This window comes from Protopterus annectens, chromosome 9.part0 (assembly GCF_019279795.1).
Source record: "Protopterus annectens isolate FY-2018-M chromosome 9.part0, PAN1.0, whole genome shotgun sequence".
Lineage (NCBI taxonomy): Eukaryota > Metazoa > Chordata > Ceratodontiformes > Protopteridae > Protopterus > Protopterus annectens.
This window is the reverse complement of record NC_056743.1, coordinates 56,293,825-56,314,310: the sequence shown is the minus strand read 5'-3', so window position 1 is coordinate 56,314,310 and position 20,486 is coordinate 56,293,825. Positions and strand designations below refer to the sequence as shown.

Below are 20,486 nucleotides of genomic sequence, written 5' to 3'. Positions count from 1 at the left end.
AAGAAAACTAAAAATGGAAAACCGAAGACAAATCACCAATACGAAAAGTGAAAAGGATGATTACAGAGATTAAAAATATGGAATTGCAAACATTATGAGATCAGAAAGAGAACTTCATATTAAAAAGTGGTCTGCATAGGATTCTGTAATGAAAACTGAATTTCAAGAAGACACCAACATGGAATAAAATTACCTAGGATATATACCTGTTCCATAAAGTAGGCTGCAGTACACGGTGTGGGGTTACTTGTTCAGTTAACATATGTAACATAGTGAAAATAAAACAATACTGTCACTGGTTAATTCCTAATTACACATTATGTTGGAAATTGTTAATTTGTGTGTTTTAACTAATTTTGTTTAAGGTGCAACATTAAATCAATCCTGACAATCCAAAGTCTAGGTCCGGCATCGGTTGCTGTCGCCTCTTCCCTGACGTCAGTGCACCAGGGGTATTAAAAGATGCAGCCGACACCATTTTCCTCAGTTTTTCTTGCCCCAGATGTCAGGTGCCCCCAAAAGGGTAGGCTAAAAATATGTTAATAAAACATGCATGCACCAAAGTAAATATTTTGCCTTCATCTACAAGCAAATACACCACATAGGTTGTATAGAATAGAGAAGTACACAGAAGTTCCAGCAAAGAAATGGGGGATGGTGGGTGGGTAACCTGGACTGCAACAGTGAATACACTCCAACATCTACATTTATGGTAAGTGTACACAACTGTACTATGTTCTTCGTGTTTCACTGTTGCAGTCATTACCATTGGATTGAATCCCAAAGCCAAGGATGGGAGGCTGGAGCTAAATAGCTTTAACGAAGGCTATAAGGCCCTGCAGAACTGCAGTGGCAAAGCCTGCCTTGGATTTAGAGTAGAGTGGTAAATGATAGTGCTTTGTGAAGGTGTGCATTGAACTCCAAGTAGCAGCCTCTAAAATGTCATTGGTTGGTACTCCCCTGAGGAAGGCTGCTGCTCCGGTTGAATGTGGCCTAATGCCCTTAGGCACTGGCTTGCCATGTTGTGAATAGCAGAAACGAACACAGTGGCCTATCCACTTTGAAATAGTCTGCTTTGAGATAGCCTTTCCTTGTGATCCTGCAGCATATGCCACTAGTAGTTGCTCTGTCTTTCAGAAAGCTTTGGTTCTGCTCAAATAGAAGTGTAGCTGTCTGTGTATGTCCAAGGAATGCAGAATTCTCTCCCCCTTACTCTGTGGGTTTGAATAAAAGGTAGGCAGATGAATAGTTTGGTTAAGAGCCACACTGGACACTACCTTAGGCATAAATGTCGGGTTTGTCCTCAGAGAAACCCTGTCTGGATAAAAAATGATAAAAGGTTCCACAGCCATGAGTGCCTGTAGCTCTGAGACTCGTCTTGCAGAAGTTATTGCAAGGAGCAGAGCTGTTTTCCAAGATAAAAACTTTATATCAGTTGTAGTGGCTGGCTCAAAAGGAGGCAGGGTGAGTTTTTCCAAGACATAATTGAGGTCCCATGCAGTATTGGTGATCTCCTCGGAGGCCTTAAATTTTTTGCACCTCTGAGGTACTGCCTTAATAAAGGATGAGAAAAGATTGGTGGCTCTGTACTGTAATGAGCCGAAATGGCAGAGGCATGAATTTTTATAGATGAAAAGGATAGGCCTTTGTCCAGCATCTCAGTCAAGTATTGCAAAATCTGAGGAATATTTGGAACATCTGTGTCAATTCCTTGTGCCTGGTTCCAAGCACAGAATTTCTTACATTTTCCAGCATAGGATTTTCTAGTACTAGGCCTCCTGGCTTCCAAAATGACATCCATCACCACTTTAGTGAGAGGCGTGTTTTGTAGGACTACATTATCCGCCATGCTGCCAGATTTAAGGTCTTGGGTTGGCTGTGCAGGATCTGATTGTTCTGCTGGGACAGTAGATGAGGCACTTGAGGTAAGGTCCAGGCTGGGCATTGAGACAAGTTCCTTAGGATTAGATACTAGTACTGGCGTGGCCAGTCTGGGGCAATCAGCATCATTTTTGGCTTCTCCTGTCTGACCTTTAGGAGTACCTTGGGGAGGAAAGGCATATACTGTTATGTTTTTCCAGCAGAAAGACAGGGCATCCACTTTCCATTTTGAACAGCTAGCATCTCTTTTTGTTTGATATGTAGATGCATTTGGTTTGCGGACCATGTGCCTTGAATACATATTCCTGCCATGGGGGCTCCCCAGGCATAATCCAAAGCATCCGTTGTTAATGTCTGTGTGGCTGGGGGTATAGTGAATGGCTGCCCGTTGTTCTGGTGACAGGCCTTCGCCCACCATCGAAACTCCTGTTGCAGGCAGGGTATGAGTAACTGTTGTTTCCAGGCTGTGGCAATGTTGAGTCCAAACACTTTTTAGGTACCATTGAAGTTTCCTCATATGCAATCTTGCATATGAAATTAGTAGAATGCAGGATGCCATGAAGCCCAAAGCCTGCAGAATTTTTCTTGCAGATAACTGGGCCTTTGTTGCCAACAGTTTGAAATAGGTAGTCAGTTGCCTTTGTTTGTCTGGCATGAGATAAGCCATCACGGCAGTTGTACTTAAGCTTGCACCCAGGAATATTATCTCTTGAGAGGGTACTAGTTTTGATTTTTGTTCGTTGACTGTGTACCCTAGGCATGGTAGTAATCTCTTTACAAACGCCAGATGCTGTAGTAGAATGTCCTTGTTCTCTGCTTGAATGAGGCAGTCGTCCCAAGTAAGGATATATTTGTATTCCTCTTTGTCTGCAGTATGCAATTACTGGTGCCAGGCACTTTGTGAAGACCCTGGGCGCAGTAGATAAGCCAAATGGCAGTGCAGAGAATTGGTAGTGCATTGAGCCAGCTTTGAATCTGAGGTATATTCTGCATGTTTATCTGATTGGGACATGCAGGTATGCCTCTTTTAAATCTAAAGTCACAAGCCAAGCCTTCTTGCCCAACATGGGAAGAAGCTGCTGTAGAGTCAACATTTTGAATTTTGGAATATCCAGGTATGTGTTTAGAATACATCGGTCCAGTATTGGTCTCCAGGCTTTGTCCTTTCTGGGTACCAAGAACAGTCTGAAGTAGAATCCTTGTCCCTGCTCTTGCTCTGGTACTTGTTGAATGGCCCTCATGTCCATGAGGGATGAGACTTGTTTTTGTGCCTCTGCCCACTGATGTTTTGGCACGTCTGGCCAACCGTTTGCCCTTGGCAGGGTATGGAAGTGAAACTTGTACCCTTGTGACACTATGTTTAAGACCCATTTGTCCTGGGTTATTATGTGCCAATTTTGAGAAAAAAGTGCTAGTTTTCCCCCTAAAGGTGCTGCCCGAAGATAAGTGCTTGGTGCAGGCAGTGGGAAGTCATTGGGACTGTTCCCTGTATGGCTGTGATTTGTCTTCTCCAGTTTTGTAGGTAGAAGCACCCCATTGTTTACACCTGTACGAACCTTGGGGCTGGGATCTGCCTCTAGGGTGTCTGTATCTGCCCCTTTGTGGCCTGTCTGACACTGGAAAGGACCAATTCTTTGTAGGCCAGTTTCTACTAAATCTGGGAGGACGTACCTGCAAGAAATCCTTGATTGTTTGCATAGATTTAGCTTTGTCCTCCATTTTCTTCAACACCTCTTCTGCTTTAAAACCAAACAAAGTATCATATAATGGAGCATCTAATAGTTCTGCTTTAACATGATCAGGCAGATTCTGTTCTTTTAACCAAGCATGCCTCCTAATGACAGAGCCTGTAACAGTGGCCCTGCAAGAGGCCTCCAGAGAATCAAAACCACATTGCAAAGTATGTTTCCCCACTTGTTCAGCTGCATGCAATACATCCTGCATTTCTTTGTTTTCAGCACATTCTGAATTTGTCAACATTTTCTGTTTAAGCAGTGACATAATATATTGCTGATATTTAAGCATATGAAATTGGCAATTTAAAGCTCTTACAGCCAAGGTAGCAGAAGTATAAATCTTTTTACCCAATCTGTCCAGGGCCCTAAAATCTCTATCAGAGGGGATAGGGTTTTTTGCAGTGGAAGCCTTGACCCCTTTGGGACCCTGAGAGATGGTTTCTGGGTCAGCAGCAGGGTTTTTGTACAGAAATGTATTAGAGTCAGGAACCCTGTAGTATCTGTCTGGCTTAACAGGGGCTGGTGATAAAGAGTCTGGAGGCAGACTGGACTCTGAAAATACATCATTTACAATGTCTAAAACAGGTGGGATAGGAAAGGGCCTTTGCTGTGGCAATAAAAGGAAGTCTCTGAGCCTTTTCTTGGATTCTGAGTAATCTTGGCTCTCCCAGTGGAAGTTCTCCCTCATAGTATGCAGTGTTTCCCCAAAAGAATAATTCTCAGGAGGAGAGGCTGAAGGGATAGATTCTTCAGCATCAGAATCCTCATAGGGAGGATTAGAATATTCCTGTTCAGAGGAGTAATCAGAGGAAATGGAAACCTGGTCTGAAGATTCGTATTCTATCTCTTGCCTGGGCCTCTTAGGAGGGGGATGGGAACCCCTGATCAAATTAATTAGGTCTTCGGCCATTTTGAGCATCTGTTGTTTAGGCATGGTGGCCTGTCCAGGAGAATGCTGTACTTGTTTCTTTGTCTTTAGAGCTGCTTTAGTCTTTGCCTTTGAAGCTGAAGTAGGTTTCACATATAACTGTGTAGGCCTGAAAACACCCTCTGAAGCTGATGCCTGCTCAGCAGCTCCGGACCCATCTGAGGGAATAGTTTCCGAGAGTCCAATACCTTGAGTTTCCAGCGGCCTAGTCGGCTCCACGTGGGAGTCGGAACCGGCCTGTGGCTCTGAGGTAGCGGGCATCAGGGGCTGCGAAAGCGCCTCACTGAGAACTGGTGACAGACCTAGCAGAAGCCTCGTTGTCGGTTTTGGATCTCGGATGCCTGTCCTTTTCTTTGTGTTTCTTGTGAGTTCCGGTAGTCGGATGGCTATCCGACGACATTGTATAGTTAAACCTTCTGCCAGTGAAATGCAAAATTGTACGCTTAATAGTGCGTTGGTTAAATCTAGCACAAAACCGACAACTAGCAATGTCGTGGTCAGGGCCTAGGCAAGGAATACAGTAAAAATGAAAGTCCTTATAAGGTATTTGCTTCCCACAAGAAATCCAATTATTAACTTTTTCTGACATCGGCCTGGAGCAAGAAAAAAGTTTCCCAAATGGGGTACTTCGCTTTTAGTGAAGACTTCAGATCTGAAATTCGAACACGAAAATCTCAGGAGTCGGCAGACTGGCACTTGCGAACTGCTTTTGCTTCGGGCACCGCGCAGCAAGAAAGACTGAGGAAAATGGCGTCGGCTGCATCTTTTATACCACTGGCGCACTGACGTCAGGGAAGAGGCGACAGCAACCGACGCCGGACCTAGACTTTGGAATTCAGGCCGACTGTAGCCTGCCAGCAGGATAACCCAATTGTAATGACTGCAACAGTGAAACATGAAGAACATCAATAAACCTATAAAACTATAAACCTCTACTGATGACAACTAACACCAGTCAGGCACATTGCCTCCACCTGCATAAGCCTGGACAAAAAAACGGTGAAAGTAACTTATCCTTTCAGATGCCATGATATCGTACATTAAGAGCCATACAAATCCTTAGAGCTGAACAAATAGGACTGCTACATGGTGGTGGCCCATGTGTGTGTAAAAGACTTGGCATGCAAACCCTGAGGGATATGCAGACAGGCATTTCTAAGCTCTCCATGCACATCACGAATGCTGGAAAGACCTTGATGTTGAGCCAAGTCCTTCCTTCTACAAGAATGATGCAGAAATACAAAGACAAGATGGCTGGTTTCCACAAATGGCCAATTAAATGGTGTCATTTGATGGGGGGGATCCAATATGAGTGAATTTGGGATGAGTTGCAGCATGGCTCTACTTACTTCACCAAGGACAGTTTGCACCTCTCATTCCAAGGGTTCTGCATGTTGGATAAAAGCCTTGCTACCCCATTGTGCCTTTTTTAGGTGGAGTCCAGCTAATGGGTCAACCTAAAAAACAAACCAAGACCCATATAATATCAAGGGAGTGCTGCTCAACACATGATGTCCAGATTGGATGACCGTGAGGGTCCTCCTGCATTTTCAGCACGTTCATGTGCAGTGGTTATTCTGTTTATTTTTGGCATTGTTTGCTGTCATCATCATCATCATCATATTACTATATAAACCTTTGGTGCCCATTATATATTCCTTTGCATGCTCTCAGTGCTACCTGAAACCAGCTGGCTAAGCCTTCTGATGACATACCGTGACACATCCTTATCTTAACAACTTTACCGTCGTGATTTCTCTATAATGTCCTACTTCACACCTGTTATCTATTTATATATTATGCACTCTGAACACTTAACAAAAGAAGCAAAAATGCAAGTCAACTGTGCTTCACAGCAGCTCCATAGGGGTTGAAATCCAACACAGGGGAAGGTGATAGTAGCAACCAGGGACAGCAAATGCAGGTGCCCCTCCTATGCAGTGCATTCTGCAGATGTCCTTGGTACAGAACTTGTATCTGAGGCTCTGGAGGTCTGGCTGAGTAGGCAGGCATCTGCCTACTTTAAGTTCCTATCATTATGAATGGTACTGCAGCAATGATGCATTTGAACATCTAAGGTTATCATTAGCATATTCACACAAATGTACTTTCTTATCTTGGAAAGCAGCATTAGTTTTAGTGGGTTTTACTTGTGCCAAAAGTATCTCTGTACTTTAATAACTCTTGTGTAGAAAAGCCCTAAACAGTACTTCATACCAACATGTGATGAAAGGCTGTCGGGTAATACTGCTCATTTTTTTCATCCCCAACTTGACCTTCAGCCGCCACCAGCTCCTCTCCTCACTGGAGTCACTTTATCCTTCCCCGGCCACAATCCACCCTACTTCCAAGAATAGTGAGGATATCACACTGCTGCTGAGGAGCGGGCCCTAACTGACAACACCATGGCAGCCTTGACAGCTCTGCAACTGCTGCCTTCGAGAGGTGCATGCATATGTCCAGGTAAGTACAACCCCAGGACTAAGCAGCTCACAAGGTACGCAGAGTGGAGTTCACTAGGTTCTTAATGCTGCTAAGTGCACGGAGCCTAAGCTGCCACACCCCTCAGGAAGGGAAAGCAGACATCAGCTGTGCACGCCCATGACCCTCATAGCCCCTCCAGTTCCCATGCAACTGATCAAACACAGGTGATCTGGGGAACTATAAGGGCTTTATCCATCCCTCTGTGCCACGGGGCCACTATTTCTATCACTCTCTCTTATCCAGTACAGTTGGAAACTGTTTATAATCAGGGTTTAAAATCAAAATGAGTCTACATACAGATAGATCTGAAGGGTCTCTGTCCTCTTTGAGAAACCAGTTGCCACAGCTTTCTTCCACGATGCTGCTCCTCTCTCACCTCTTTTAAAAACATTGTTAACTAAAACCTGGACCTTTATCATTTTCTTTTCTCCTAACTTCCAAATTTCCACAGAAATACCATCTGTTTCTGAAGACTTCCCTGCTGACTGATTATATATCATGTTTCTTTCTCTCATTGTTATTAATTTTCATTTAATGACCAGGGAAGTACAACTAGGTGTGGAATCCCTTTTTAGTGGAGGACCAAGGAGAAAAACTCCAAAAGTACAATAAAATAAAACTTGCAAAATTTAAAATTAGTGTAATCTTTGACACTGCAGTAGTTTAGCTATTAATTGTTGAGTCATACTTTACTCTAACCTTGGTTTCTACATTCCTCCATTTTATACAAATTGTCAAAAATGTTCAAAATAAATCTAATATCTCTAAAGGATCTTTGGTTATTCTTCCCATAGGCTTCCTAAGCTTAGCAATAATCCTTTCTGCTTTCTGTGGATAAAGTAATTTTGCTAAAAGACTTTGTGCTGTGCAACTGTTATCAGAATAAATAGTTGCTTAACCTCAATCATTCTAAACTCATGTACATTATCCAGGCACATTTTTCTTTTTAGCACTCGCAATTGTGCCTCTTCTTGTTTTGTGACAATCCCCCTATTCTGCAATACTTTACTTAATCTTTGTCATTTCCTCTAAATAATTCGAGTCTATATTAGAACATTGAATTTTCAAAATTTCGATTGCTCTAATATCGAACCCTATTAATCGAAAATTTAAAACATCGAACATACAGAACAGCAAATTTTCTCCTAGGGAAAAAATTCACTGTTCCAAAACACATACACAACACAAGCACACCAAACAAACAGCAATCCACACACATACACCTAAACTCTTACACCTAACCCTACACTAAACTATACATACACCACTAACTATCCACTTACCTTAACCCAAACCCTAACGTCCGTCACTATCGCACAGTCACCTCACCCATGCCCTAACCCTCACGTCCACACAATCGCACACTTACCTGACCCGCGCCCTAACCCTAACTCACCTAACCCGCCCTAACCCTCACGTCCACACAATCGCACACTTACCTGAACCCGACCCGTAACTTTCCACCACAGCGCTGAAAATACCGAAGCAACAGAAACGGACAACCGAATTCGGTTTTCTGTTTCTTCGATATTTTCAGCGTTCGCTGAAAACAGGTTGATATTAGAACACTCGAAATTTTGAAAATTCAACGTTCTAATATAGACACAGTAATTCTGGGTACTTCTTAACCATATCTATTTCTCTCTTACTTCAGCCATATTTTTAACTTCAGTTTCATTTTATCCCACTCACTAGCTATCCCTTCTCTAGAAATTCCTCTCTTTCCTAATAAATCTTGAATCATTTCTATTACACATTCCCTAAATGTATCCCTTTTTAACAGACATGTAAGGAAAGCACCACTGTCTCATTTTACTTCATTCTGTGCATCTTTATCTTAGATTTTACTGGTGCAAGATCTGAAATATTGTGCATCTCAGATCTTTCAATTAAATGCACGTTTCTGTGAAATATAACTTGCATCCAGTCTAGCCCAGTTACTGTACCTTGGGGAACAATAAGTAAATTCTGGCTGAATTAATGTTATAGAATGCACAACTTCCACAGTAAACATTCTCATACATTTCTTCAAAATCTACCCTCTTTTGTTATATTTTCTCTTGTAGGTCCCCTGATACATCCTCACTATTGCAAAGCAGATTCCAGTCGCCACCCATAATAGTTCCCTGTTGAAAGCTTTTTTTTCCATCACAGAAGTCTCAAACTCCACAACAGTAGTGTTAGAATAGAAATACATGCCAATGTAATCCTCCTTCCCTGCCAATACCCCCTTACTATCACAAATCAACTATTACTATCTTTTTTCCTCTTTTGCCCCCCAGCAATCAGTTTTATTACTCTTCCTTTGCCTATGACATTGTGCTGACTGTTCACTGTGAGATTTTCTCTTTTTCAAATCCATGTGCTCATTTCTACAGAAATATGTCTGCTGTAATATTATTATTTTCAACCTATACTTAATTCAAAACTCTCTGTTTTTTGTCCACACTTGTAAGACCATTTGCATTCTATGGTAATACTGAGAGAGTAGGCATTATGATTAAAGTCACTACTCCCACATACATGGCAGTTCTTTTGAATGTGTATTTCCAACTTTTATCTCATATGCACACAACTGTTTGGCAGGCTGTCCTCTTCTGTAATTGTTTCTTCTTATCTGCTTTTAAACTCATGTCACACTTGAAGATTTTTTTGCTTCAATAAAACATTTGAATAAAAAAGTAAACAGATTTTTAAACTGCATCCCCTTCAGGACAGAAGCAGCTGTCTCAAATTGGTGGATGCATTCATAATGAAGGTTACCCATGCTAAAGTGCATGTTAGAGTCTGTGCTCCCACTTAAACCGACTGTCATATGCTCTTTTCATCTCTATATACCCCTCTCAGAAATAAAATAACAGCTTGTATGTTTTCAGTAAACAATAACTTTTAGCCCTAAAATAAAAAAAAAACACTATAGGCCACAAAGCAGCTATGACAATGACCACTGTGGTTTACTTTAATAATAAAGTTCATCAGAAGCCAGATGGAGCAAGGACTTGTGCGTTTCCTTCTACAGTTTGAGAGCTCTCTCCCTTTACATTTTGTCTCTTACATGCATGCCTATTAGTTTTTCTAGAAGGGGCGTACCATATAGTACATTGTATGCCAGTTTCCTGACCAATACCCATTTTCCAAACACTACAATACAACTGAAGAAAATAAAAATCATATTTCCACCAGCAGAGTACTTACATGGTCAGTGCGACACATATGAAGGCCTAAACCAATTCCAAGCTGAATGCTCATATTCAATGTGAACATATGACATGACAAAAAAAGATGGTGTGGACAAATGCTCCCCTTCATACCAGGAACACACAGACATTTAAGGAAATGATGCATCAGTCTGTATCAACCTGACCCAACAGTGAAGTGGTCTCAGCTCAGAAAGCCAGGCTGGAAGTTAAGACTTGGCCTGTAGCAGACATGCTTTATTTGATGAAACAGTGATGGTCAAAAAGGACATCAAGTTCTTCTAAGAGATATTGCATCCACAGATACTGAAGGGAGACCCATAGAAGCAGACATGGGACTATGACAGTCACTGTACATCTCATCACACACATGTGGTACAACCATCACGTGTGTCACTATGCAGCTCAGATGTTCTGTCCTTTCCTGGAAAGCAGTATGGTAACCTGACATGCAGGGCAGTTAAGAGTCCTGGGTTTCCTGATTTGGAGATCTGTGGATGTTCAAAGCAAGCACATCAACCTCTCTTACTGTAGAATGTTCACTTCTATTAATGCCATCAGTTTTATTGCCTCATAAATGAATGGAGATTACCCCCAAACATACACGTGTGCACCCACACACATGCACAGCATGCTGCATTTCTAAGGCTTAGTTTATACAAATTCAATTAGCTGCTTCCTAATGCTGCTCCTCTGAGGAGAAATACAACACGAGAGGTGAAACTTAGCGACTTCAATGAAAAGACCCAGAGTTTTGTTACTGATCTACTCTGAGATGTACTCTTTAGCAGGTGTGGCAAGAACTGCCTTCCGGCTGACCAAGTAATGCCAAGAAGCTTAACATAATCAGATGCTATGGAAATCAGTTCTGCTTGCTTAATATACATACCCATTCCTTCCTTATTTATTTAACTAATAAACCTATGCACCATCTGATTTAAATGCCTGGAGCAACTACAGTAAATGAAATACACTTTAAAAAAGCTGAAAGGCTTATGCCAATCAGAGTAAGTGCTTTATGGATTCAGAATTATTTATTAAACACAGGCTAAGAGTGAATGAAAGCATTGTAGACCAGAAGCTCTAACACACACACACACACACTAAAAGTACCTTACATTATTTGACTAGAAGTGTTTTCCTTTCTGGTCTGCTGCAACCCGAAGCCCACCTTACTCAGCTGAAAGATCCATGAACCTGCAAGCAGGTTCACTAAGGTGCAATTTACACAGGATGTGCTTCTCACTATAAAGTAGGCTTTTACACCACTGCCACGTGGACTGCTCCTTAACAATTCCACTGACATAACCATGACAAAGTATCACTGTACTGAGATTATCTTTCCTAAGGAAACTCGTGATACAAACAAGGCACTTTTATTTAAGTTTAACTACATAAGAGAAATGGTTAAAAGACCATTTTTAATCATGACCCAAGGCCATCACGCAATGACATACCACAGTGCTTTACTAACAATAATGTACGCTAAGGAAAACATAACAAGCGGTAGATACGCGAGTAATAAACCTGTCTACACTAAGAACAAAATGATAACAAAAAAACTCTAACAATAGCATACGGATTTATAATAAGAACAACATTAGGAGTTGGCATAATGGCTAAGGTGTTTACCTCACCAACACAAGGGAAATTGGCTAGCATTACCCACACCCAGGCGTGGGTTATTGCTATATTATCCACTCCATCATGTACTTGCCCTTCTTTTGCCCTAGCCTCTCCACTATTATATCTAAATACCCCACCAGGTCACCTCGCAGCTTTGATCAAGGACTCCTACAGATTTACAAACCCAGAACTAAAATGGGTTGTCTACTCTATAACTACCACCCTGCCAAAATTTGGAACCTACTACCCCTTGAGATTAAATCTCTCTACCAAAGCAAGCAGTTCAAATATGCCACTCATAAATACCTCATTAGTAAATGGTCCTGCCATTGCATAAATCCACCCTGAAACTATTACCCTCTCATCCTGCAGTACCTCTCCCTCACCTCTCACATTTCCTCAATCGCAGAGTAGTTAGAAATGCTTATAGCTACTCAGCAAGGTACCTACCTCAAATGGATCTATGCTTTTGCATTTAGGTTGTTTATCTATTAATGACTAACTTAGTTATTTTAATACCTATTTTGCAAGGTATCATCCTCTCTTTGTTTTTTAACAATTGTATTAATGATGCTGTACTGTTTAACCTTGATAGTTTATTTTCTATTGAGAAACAAAATCATTGGAATAAATGAATGTTAGTCACTATCAATCATGTATATTTTGTTTCTGAAAGTAAAGTCTAGGTTATTTGCAAAACTAGGTAACAGTATTTCTCTAATATCACCAGGTAGTGGCCTCCTACTGGTGGTGGGGTTATTTTTGAAAAGTCTTTCTTGCTGATAGCTAGATGATGGGGTTTAGTAAGTTGTAAGGCTTCCAGGCTTTTCTTACAGTAACTAGAAGAGAGTGGGACAGCAGTTTCTACCTTTGGGGGATTAGGAAAATTAATTTAGAAGCTTGTAAATTAATAAGCCCAGGAGAAAGGTAGACCTTAATATTACTGTTAGCCACTTAACTTTATCAATAACTGTTCTCAGAATTCATGAAAATGGCAGAAATGAATATATCTTAGAATATGATATTTTTTTGCATAATGGTTGCATTTTGGGCAGAGTTTTTTTATTAAAATTGTTAAAGCATATTCTGACCTAGGAATAAGAACAAAAGCACCGTAGTGCATGTCTTGGTTCAGGAGTTTGCAAATGTCGGACTTTATACAGTCTTTAGTTGTCGGAGCTCCTTTTGGGATCGAGTTACAACATGACAATGAAAAGGGTAGTATGTGATACATCACTGTATTTATCACTCAGCCATAAGTGTATATATTATGTAGCCATCATTACATACACCATCTAACACTACGTAGTCCATCTAAAGCTAAGTATACGTACATGATCCATCACTATATACAGGATTCATCAATACTACAGATATTACCTACCACTACCTATACACTCTATCATGACGTACATCATCTATCACTACATATATTACTTACCACTATGTACATGATCTATCACTATTTATTTATTTTACATTTGTTAACCAGGAAAGTCCGACTGGATACAGGTCCATTTTCAGTGGAGGCCCGGGGAGAAAAACTCCAAATGTACAAAAACAAGTGTAAATACAGTGAAATTATTACAGTGAGTTATCACAAAACTGAGACTTGTTTAACGATATGTACACACAGGTACATGTTTTTCTCACATACACACAGCAAAGGTTGGAAGCAAGTAGCTGAGAAAGAAATAGTTAAAGATTTCATCTGAAAAAGGAAAACTCCTATATTAAGGTGGTTATTGTACATGGTGTAGTGTTAACTTTAAATCTTTCAAGTAGGTGGGTGCTACACAGAATTTTAAACACTCAGAGTTTTATTCTTGTAATGAGGTTCTCATTTATGAAATATGTTTGAGTGGGGGTTAGTCAGGGTTTGTACACGGACAAAGCCACTGCATTTTTAGGTATTTCCTAAGGGATTTTTTGAATTGGGATAAGGAGGGGTCAGTGGTGAGTTCAGCAGAAAGTAGGTTCCAGTTTTTACCAGCAGAGTTGGAGAATAGTGACTCATGGGCTGAATTGTTGGTTTTAACAGTTTGCACTAGCAAATTTTTTGGAAGAGCGAAAGGATTTTAGGTTACTGTGGGGGGTAATAATATTTTTCAGTATGGGTGTACTGTCTGGTTGGTAGAGGATTTTATGAACAAGTATTAGTTGGTTATATTGCAGTTGATAGGGTAGTTCAAGCCAGAAGGTTAAGGCAGTGATGGGCTCTATAAGCTGATCCTGTGGCAAATCTGGCAGTGTTATTGTAGCACCTAGTAAATTTATTAAGGTTTGATTTGCTTAGGTTTACGAAGATGGATGAGGCATAAAGAAGGGTCGATAGCAGATGTGTACAGGCAATAACAGTTCTAGCAGATGGGGTTAGGAATGGTTTAATCCTGTATAAAGAGCCTAATTTTTATTAACTGTTTTAATAGTTTTGTCTCTGTGAGCATCAAACTTGAGGTTGTTGCCGATGATCACTCCCAGTAGTTTAGTACTAGGGTCTGGGGAAGTTATGGTGTCATTGTTAGATATTACGGTGAGAGGTGGTGAGGGGTGGTGAGGGGACCTTGTGAGTGGGGGAGAAGAGTAATAGTTTGGTTTTATTTGGGTTTAATAGTAGTTGGCGACCAGTGAGCCAGTTCTCTACTTTGCTGAAAGTGATTTGGGACAAGGATTGTAAATCTGTGGGGGGGGCAGAGCAGATTAGGGTTGAGTCATCTGCATACTGAATACAAGTTGCATCAGGGATGACTTTGTACAGGTTATTAATGAATGTGGAGAATAGGAAGGACCTAATATAGATCCCTGTGGGTCTCCAAGGGTGACTGGTAAAAGGGACGATAGGTTATTCTTCCATAGTACAGATTGTTGTCTGTCACTTAGGTAGGAAGGAAACCAGGTAATTGCTAGGTTATCTATGGAGAGTGATTTTAATGTGTTTAAGAGTAGCTGGTGATTTACCAGATCAAATGCCTTGGATAGGTCAAGGAAGACGGCTGAGGAGAGCTTGTTGTCATTACGGTTTTGATTTATTGTGTGGGAGAAGGAGAGAAGGGCTGAGGTTGTACTATGACAAGGTCTAAATCTGTGCTTGGAAGAGGGGCTAGGAGAGTGTTTTGATTCAGACAGGCAAGACATTGCTTGTGGATACATTTTTCCATTATTTTAGCCAAGGGAGACAGAATGGCTATAGGCCTATAATTTGAAAGTTCAGTGGAATCTCCCCCTTTATGAAGAGGAACAATGTGGGAGATTTTCCAGATGTGGGGGATATAGGCTTCGTGGATAGTTCTATTGATTAAAATTGATATGGGGTATGCTATTTCATTAGCAGCTTTTTGGAGATATTCTGCAGGTAGTAGGTCTGCTGAAAGGGTGGTGGGTTTCAGTTTAAGTAGGGATTAATAAAAGATGTTGGTACAGGATCAAGCTTAAAGGGGATCTTATTATCAGGTGTGGGGTTGGTGGTACTTGGGGTATAGGGACACAGCTTACTGGCTAGTGTGGCCTGGGTGGAGAAGTTTGTTTATGCCTGACCAGAATTTTTGTGGTTGATTTTGGTGCTTTTGTTGCAGATTACAGTAGTAATTCTTTTTGTCTGGCATAACAGACTTCTTTGTATCATTTTTCAGCTGTTTATATATAAGGTGGCCTTTTGGGGATTTAGTGGTTCTCCAGAAGGTCCACGCTTTGTTTCTGCTAATAATTTTTTTGTCTTGTATCATTGGACAGCCATGGTGCTACTTTGTTATTGGTACCGATAGTGCGTGGGGGAGCATGGTTATCCAGGACAGCAAGAAATGTAGAGTTAAAGTATGAGACCGCTTCATCTAGCAGAAGTAGCCATAGGATGGACCAGTCACACGTGATAAGTTCATTCTGAAATTCAGTCTGAATAAAGTTCTTAAAACTTCTAATGGTTTTAAAGGAAGATTGTTGAGGAATGAAAATTCTTTTTCTGATTATATAGGTCAGGAAGTGATCACTAAAGTCTTCAGGTAGGGTGCCTGTTTAACATATCTGGGGTAGGTTGTTTATTAATATCCAGTCTAGGATACTTTCCTTTTAGTTAGGCTTATTAATTCTGGTTGGAGAAGATATCATCTGGGAGAAGCCATGCAAATTTATATGGGTGGAGGGGAAGTCTGAAGAGCAAGTATTTCAGTCGATATTAACATCGCTGAGAATAATAGTTTCCTGGGGGCAGTTATTTGAGAGCCATTGGAGGATGCCCTTCAAGGTATTTGTGTTGTCACATGGGGGAATATAGATACATGCAATGTTTATAGATTTGCATTTGTTGAGTTGGACCTTTGTGATGAGTATTTCTGCATTGTTAGTAAACAAGGCATTTGGGGTACTAGTTTTGGATACTTCCAGAGTGGATTTATACAAGATGGCTACCCCCCTCCTTTCTTAGAGATGCTATCAAGTCTTAATATATTGCACCCTGGGGGTATAATTCCTTGCTGGAGATTATCTGTTCAATAAGTGAACAGAAGGAAGTAATAGCATCAGTACTCTAATGTATTTAAGTCAGCTCCATGGCACAGACAGGATAAGGCCCTAAATATAGCACAGGCAGTATGAGTTCAACTAAAGTTGTGAGTGCTGCCTTTAGGAGCTGACTAGGGGGATGGGAGTGAGAGCCTGTGCCCAGCTGTCCCACTCTAGGGGGAATGAGGTATATATCTATATATATATATATATATATATATATATATATATATATATATCTATATATGGTTTCCCTTCTAAAGCTTGAAATTTCAAATTACTGAACCTCTGACTATCGAAGACCTAAAGTTTGAAATATCAAAACATGTCAATGGAGATCGCCGTACAGTGCTGAACAGGAACGTTACCATTCTCTTCACTGTAGTGTGATCTCGGAGCTGGCATATTTAAGTAGCAGGGGGTGTGGAGGGAGGCCTGCCCCCTCCAAAAAACATGAAATAAGAAGTATTCACGTTGTACATTTTTTTTTTAGGTTTGATATTTAAAATCTTCAACCCTCTGGTCTTCGATAATTATAGGTTTGATGATTTGAAATTTTGAGCTTTAGAAGTGAAACCATGTTTGTGTGCGTGTGTATGTATATACATACACACATATACATATATATATATATATATATATATATATATATATATATATTATACAGATGTACACACACACATACACACATACACACACACACACAGGTTTACAGGTTAGTACTAGGCTTACTGCTTTTGTGAGCCATTTTAAGTCTAGCCAACTACCCCATTTAAGAATTAAACCCTGAACCTTATGTTTGTTAGGTGAGCACCTTGATCATTATGCCATCTCCCAACTAAGTTTTTTTTTCACAAAGAAATAACACAATGATAGTTCCATATCCCCAATTGATTGCTCTTATTACACCAGCACACTTAAGACTTCCTGATCGCAACTGATGAATGTACTGAAATAACTCAAGACAGAATCACCTAATCTAAAAGGAGACTGAGTCAGCTTACCTTTGCTGGTGGGTTCAGGTGTGGTGATAACGCCATTGATAGCAGTCTGGGCTACTGAATTCTGCTTCTTCAGCATTTCAATGGTCTTTCTGAGCTCATTCAGTTCAGAATCCTGAAAAAAAGATGGCTGTTAAGTAATCCATATTCTTTAAACTAAACTGAAACATTGATAAGCCAAGAAACTTTTCAGTATGACCTATGCTTGCTAAGATGTGTAATGTGCATTTTATTAAATGTACACAGAAACAGGCACACCCTGTCTGTACTACCAGTTCCTACTGTTGCACTTTTACAGCAAGTAATACATTCAGCAGTCCTCTGTATGCAGTCACACACTACAGACACTGCAGTGTTTTTAAAGGCATCAGTCTCAAACATTAAGGCAGACGGCCATGGTGGTGCAGCGGTTAGCATTGTCACCTCACAGCAAGAGGCTCTCCGGTTCGATCTTCGGCTGGGGTGTCCTCTGTGCAGAGTCTGCATGTCGTCCCTGCGGTCATGTGGGTTTCCTCCGGGTGCTCCGATTTCCTCCCACATCCACAAAGACATGCTGCAAGTGGATTGGACAAGCTAAAATTGGCCTAGGCGTGAGTGCGTGCATGTGTGTGCCTTCCGTGGAAGGTTGGGTGCTGGGCTGGTAACTCGACACCGTAAAACACCACTGCCAATCATGAGCAGACAAGGTGATTCACTGTGGCAACTCTTAACCGGGAAAAGCCGAAAGAGAGAGAGTCTCAAGCATTAAGACATTCTACGTGCATATTTGACAACAGAGATAGTTACTTATTTACTAAAAATCCTAACTGATCAAGCAATTCCTCGAAAAGGACGATGAAAATACTCAATATACTGACCTAACTCACCTTCAGTAACATTAATGCTTCTACTTTTCCACCAGTAAGAGACATTTTTATATCTCAGCCACTCATGTGGCACAATATTATAGCAGCTTCACACAAAAACAAACTCTGATGTTACAACAAACACTGTATGTATAGAAGAACATGCCTGCCTACAAAAAAAGTGTGGGTTTAGAGATGTAAAACCACATACTGGGGCAAGTTGTACACGCGGTTCTGATGGATCTAAAAGTACTTAGTACCTGTTAAAAAGTAGATGTAGGCCTTCACACTGTAAACATCTTGGCTGCTCAGAGTTACAGACCACACAACCACCCAGTCAGCAGCTGTAAATCCTAAGCAATTCACAATGTCTACAGCATTCACTATAAATGTGAATGTACACTTACTAATGTCTCTACGGGGGCATTATCAGAAAATTCATAGAATTAAAAAACACTCACACGGCAGTTAGCCTAAGCATCAGTGAGGTCCGGCTTTGCCCAGCACACATGCTTAACCACTACACACCCCATTTATTTTGTATCGGAGCAGTAACAATCTGCTGATTCCCAGACTGTTACTAGGCTAAAGACCCAGGGGGCCCTTCAAAGCCTAGCCAAGTTTTCCCAAAGAATAACGACAGCCTGTACCTAAATAGGACACACTCAGGGCCAGGCATTTTTAAGCTACCTCTCTCCATAAGGGACATGGGTGCCAGGCCTGGTGTAATTTCGTATTCCCCATCCATTGGTCTAGGTTGCACTTAAATTGGGTAACAGACAAACGCAGTTTTACATGGATAGAAGCCTGTTCCACAGGAGGAGCAGTCTCTGGGACAGACATCTGTTTGTCCAGCATGTTCTGTTTAAGTCACAGACAGAATTCAAGTCCCTAGATCTTGTACCTCTGGCACTGCTGGACTTAATATGCAGGAGATTTCGAAGTGTGAGGTTTGCTGATGCCTTCTAAGACAGGCATAGATCACCCCTCAGCAATCTATAGGAAACTGAGAAGAGGAAAAGAGCTTTACGGCTCAATGCTTAAGGCAGGATCGTTATGCTTTGTATTCTTTTTGTAAGGAATCTCTGAGGTTGCTCTAGTTGCTGTATAGGCCTGGTAAGGTACATACCGAAGGGAGCACTGTAGTCTATGACTGGTCTGATAAGGGCAGAGTACAGTGGGATAATGACCTCGTTGGACCTAGATGCAATGCCCTTACTTATAAGTTGCACAACATAAAAAGATTTCTTCACCACTATGGCCACATGGTGGTCAAAGGTAAGGCTACTGTCTATGTGCATACCCAGATGCCTGACCACTGGATCAAGTCTTAGGGCATATTATCAATATGGGAATTAGCAGGGATGGTTGACATCCCAAAGGGTGAAATTATGTATTTCTTAGCATTGAGTTTAAGACCATTTTATGGTCTATCTGGTTTATTTTAGATATTTCATACCAAGGTAAAACCTGCAACACACAGCCCAACCACTGATGAAACATAAGTCGATAAAAGTGCACCCGATAAAATGGCTACATGCTGAAGACTCAAAAGGAAATAAGAAAATGGAACTATACATATGTAAACATATATTTTTATAAAACTTTACAACCCTCCCTGCAGCTCTTTAAACAAAGGCTCAAAAAACATCTTAAAACTCGTTGGGTATGTCCCTGTTGCAACCCTAATTCCTCTGCTCTCTCTACTGCTATCTCTGTACTGCCTCCTCATACCAATCTTTACTACTTCACCCCTCCATAAGTAGTATTTATCTCTAGTAAATTAAACTACCGATGTTAGTAATGTAATTAAATTAAACTACCTATGTTAGTAATGTAATTAAATTAAACTACCGATGTTAGTAATGTAATTAAATTAAACTACCTATGTTAGTAATGTAATTAAATTAAACTACCGATGTTGGTAATGTAATTAAATTAAACTACCGATGTTAGTAATGTAATTAAATTAAACTACCTATGTTAGCAATGTAATTAAATTAAACTACCGATGTTGGTAATGTAATTAAATTAAACTACCGATGTTAGTAATGTAATTAAATTAAACTACCTATGTTAGTAATGTAATTAAATTAAACTACCTATGTTAGTAACGTAATTCCTCTGAATGTACTGATCTTATCTCAGATATCTTTTCTGCACAGTGACTAGCTTATTCTGTATGTCTGTAGGACATTAATGTTAGTTTTTCCTCTCATTAATACTCATGACTATGTATTCTTAATATCCTTTCTTTGTATAATTTGTACTGGTTATTTTTAAGTGTTATATTA

The 20,486-nt window shown here is 40.5% G+C and overlaps 1 protein-coding gene across 1 annotated transcript in view; it reads right to left on the bottom strand.

The window, feature by feature from the left end:
• LOC122810494 (neuron navigator 2-like) overlaps positions 1 to 20,486 on the bottom strand; it is a 2,968,645-nt gene that overhangs the window by 425,742 nt on the left and 2,522,417 nt on the right. The window contains exon 27 of the mRNA XM_044082075.1: positions 17,351 to 17,462. Coding sequence (XP_043938010.1) covers positions 17,351 to 17,462 — 112 coding nt within the window. The remainder of the gene's footprint in view (positions 1 to 17,350; positions 17,463 to 20,486) is intronic.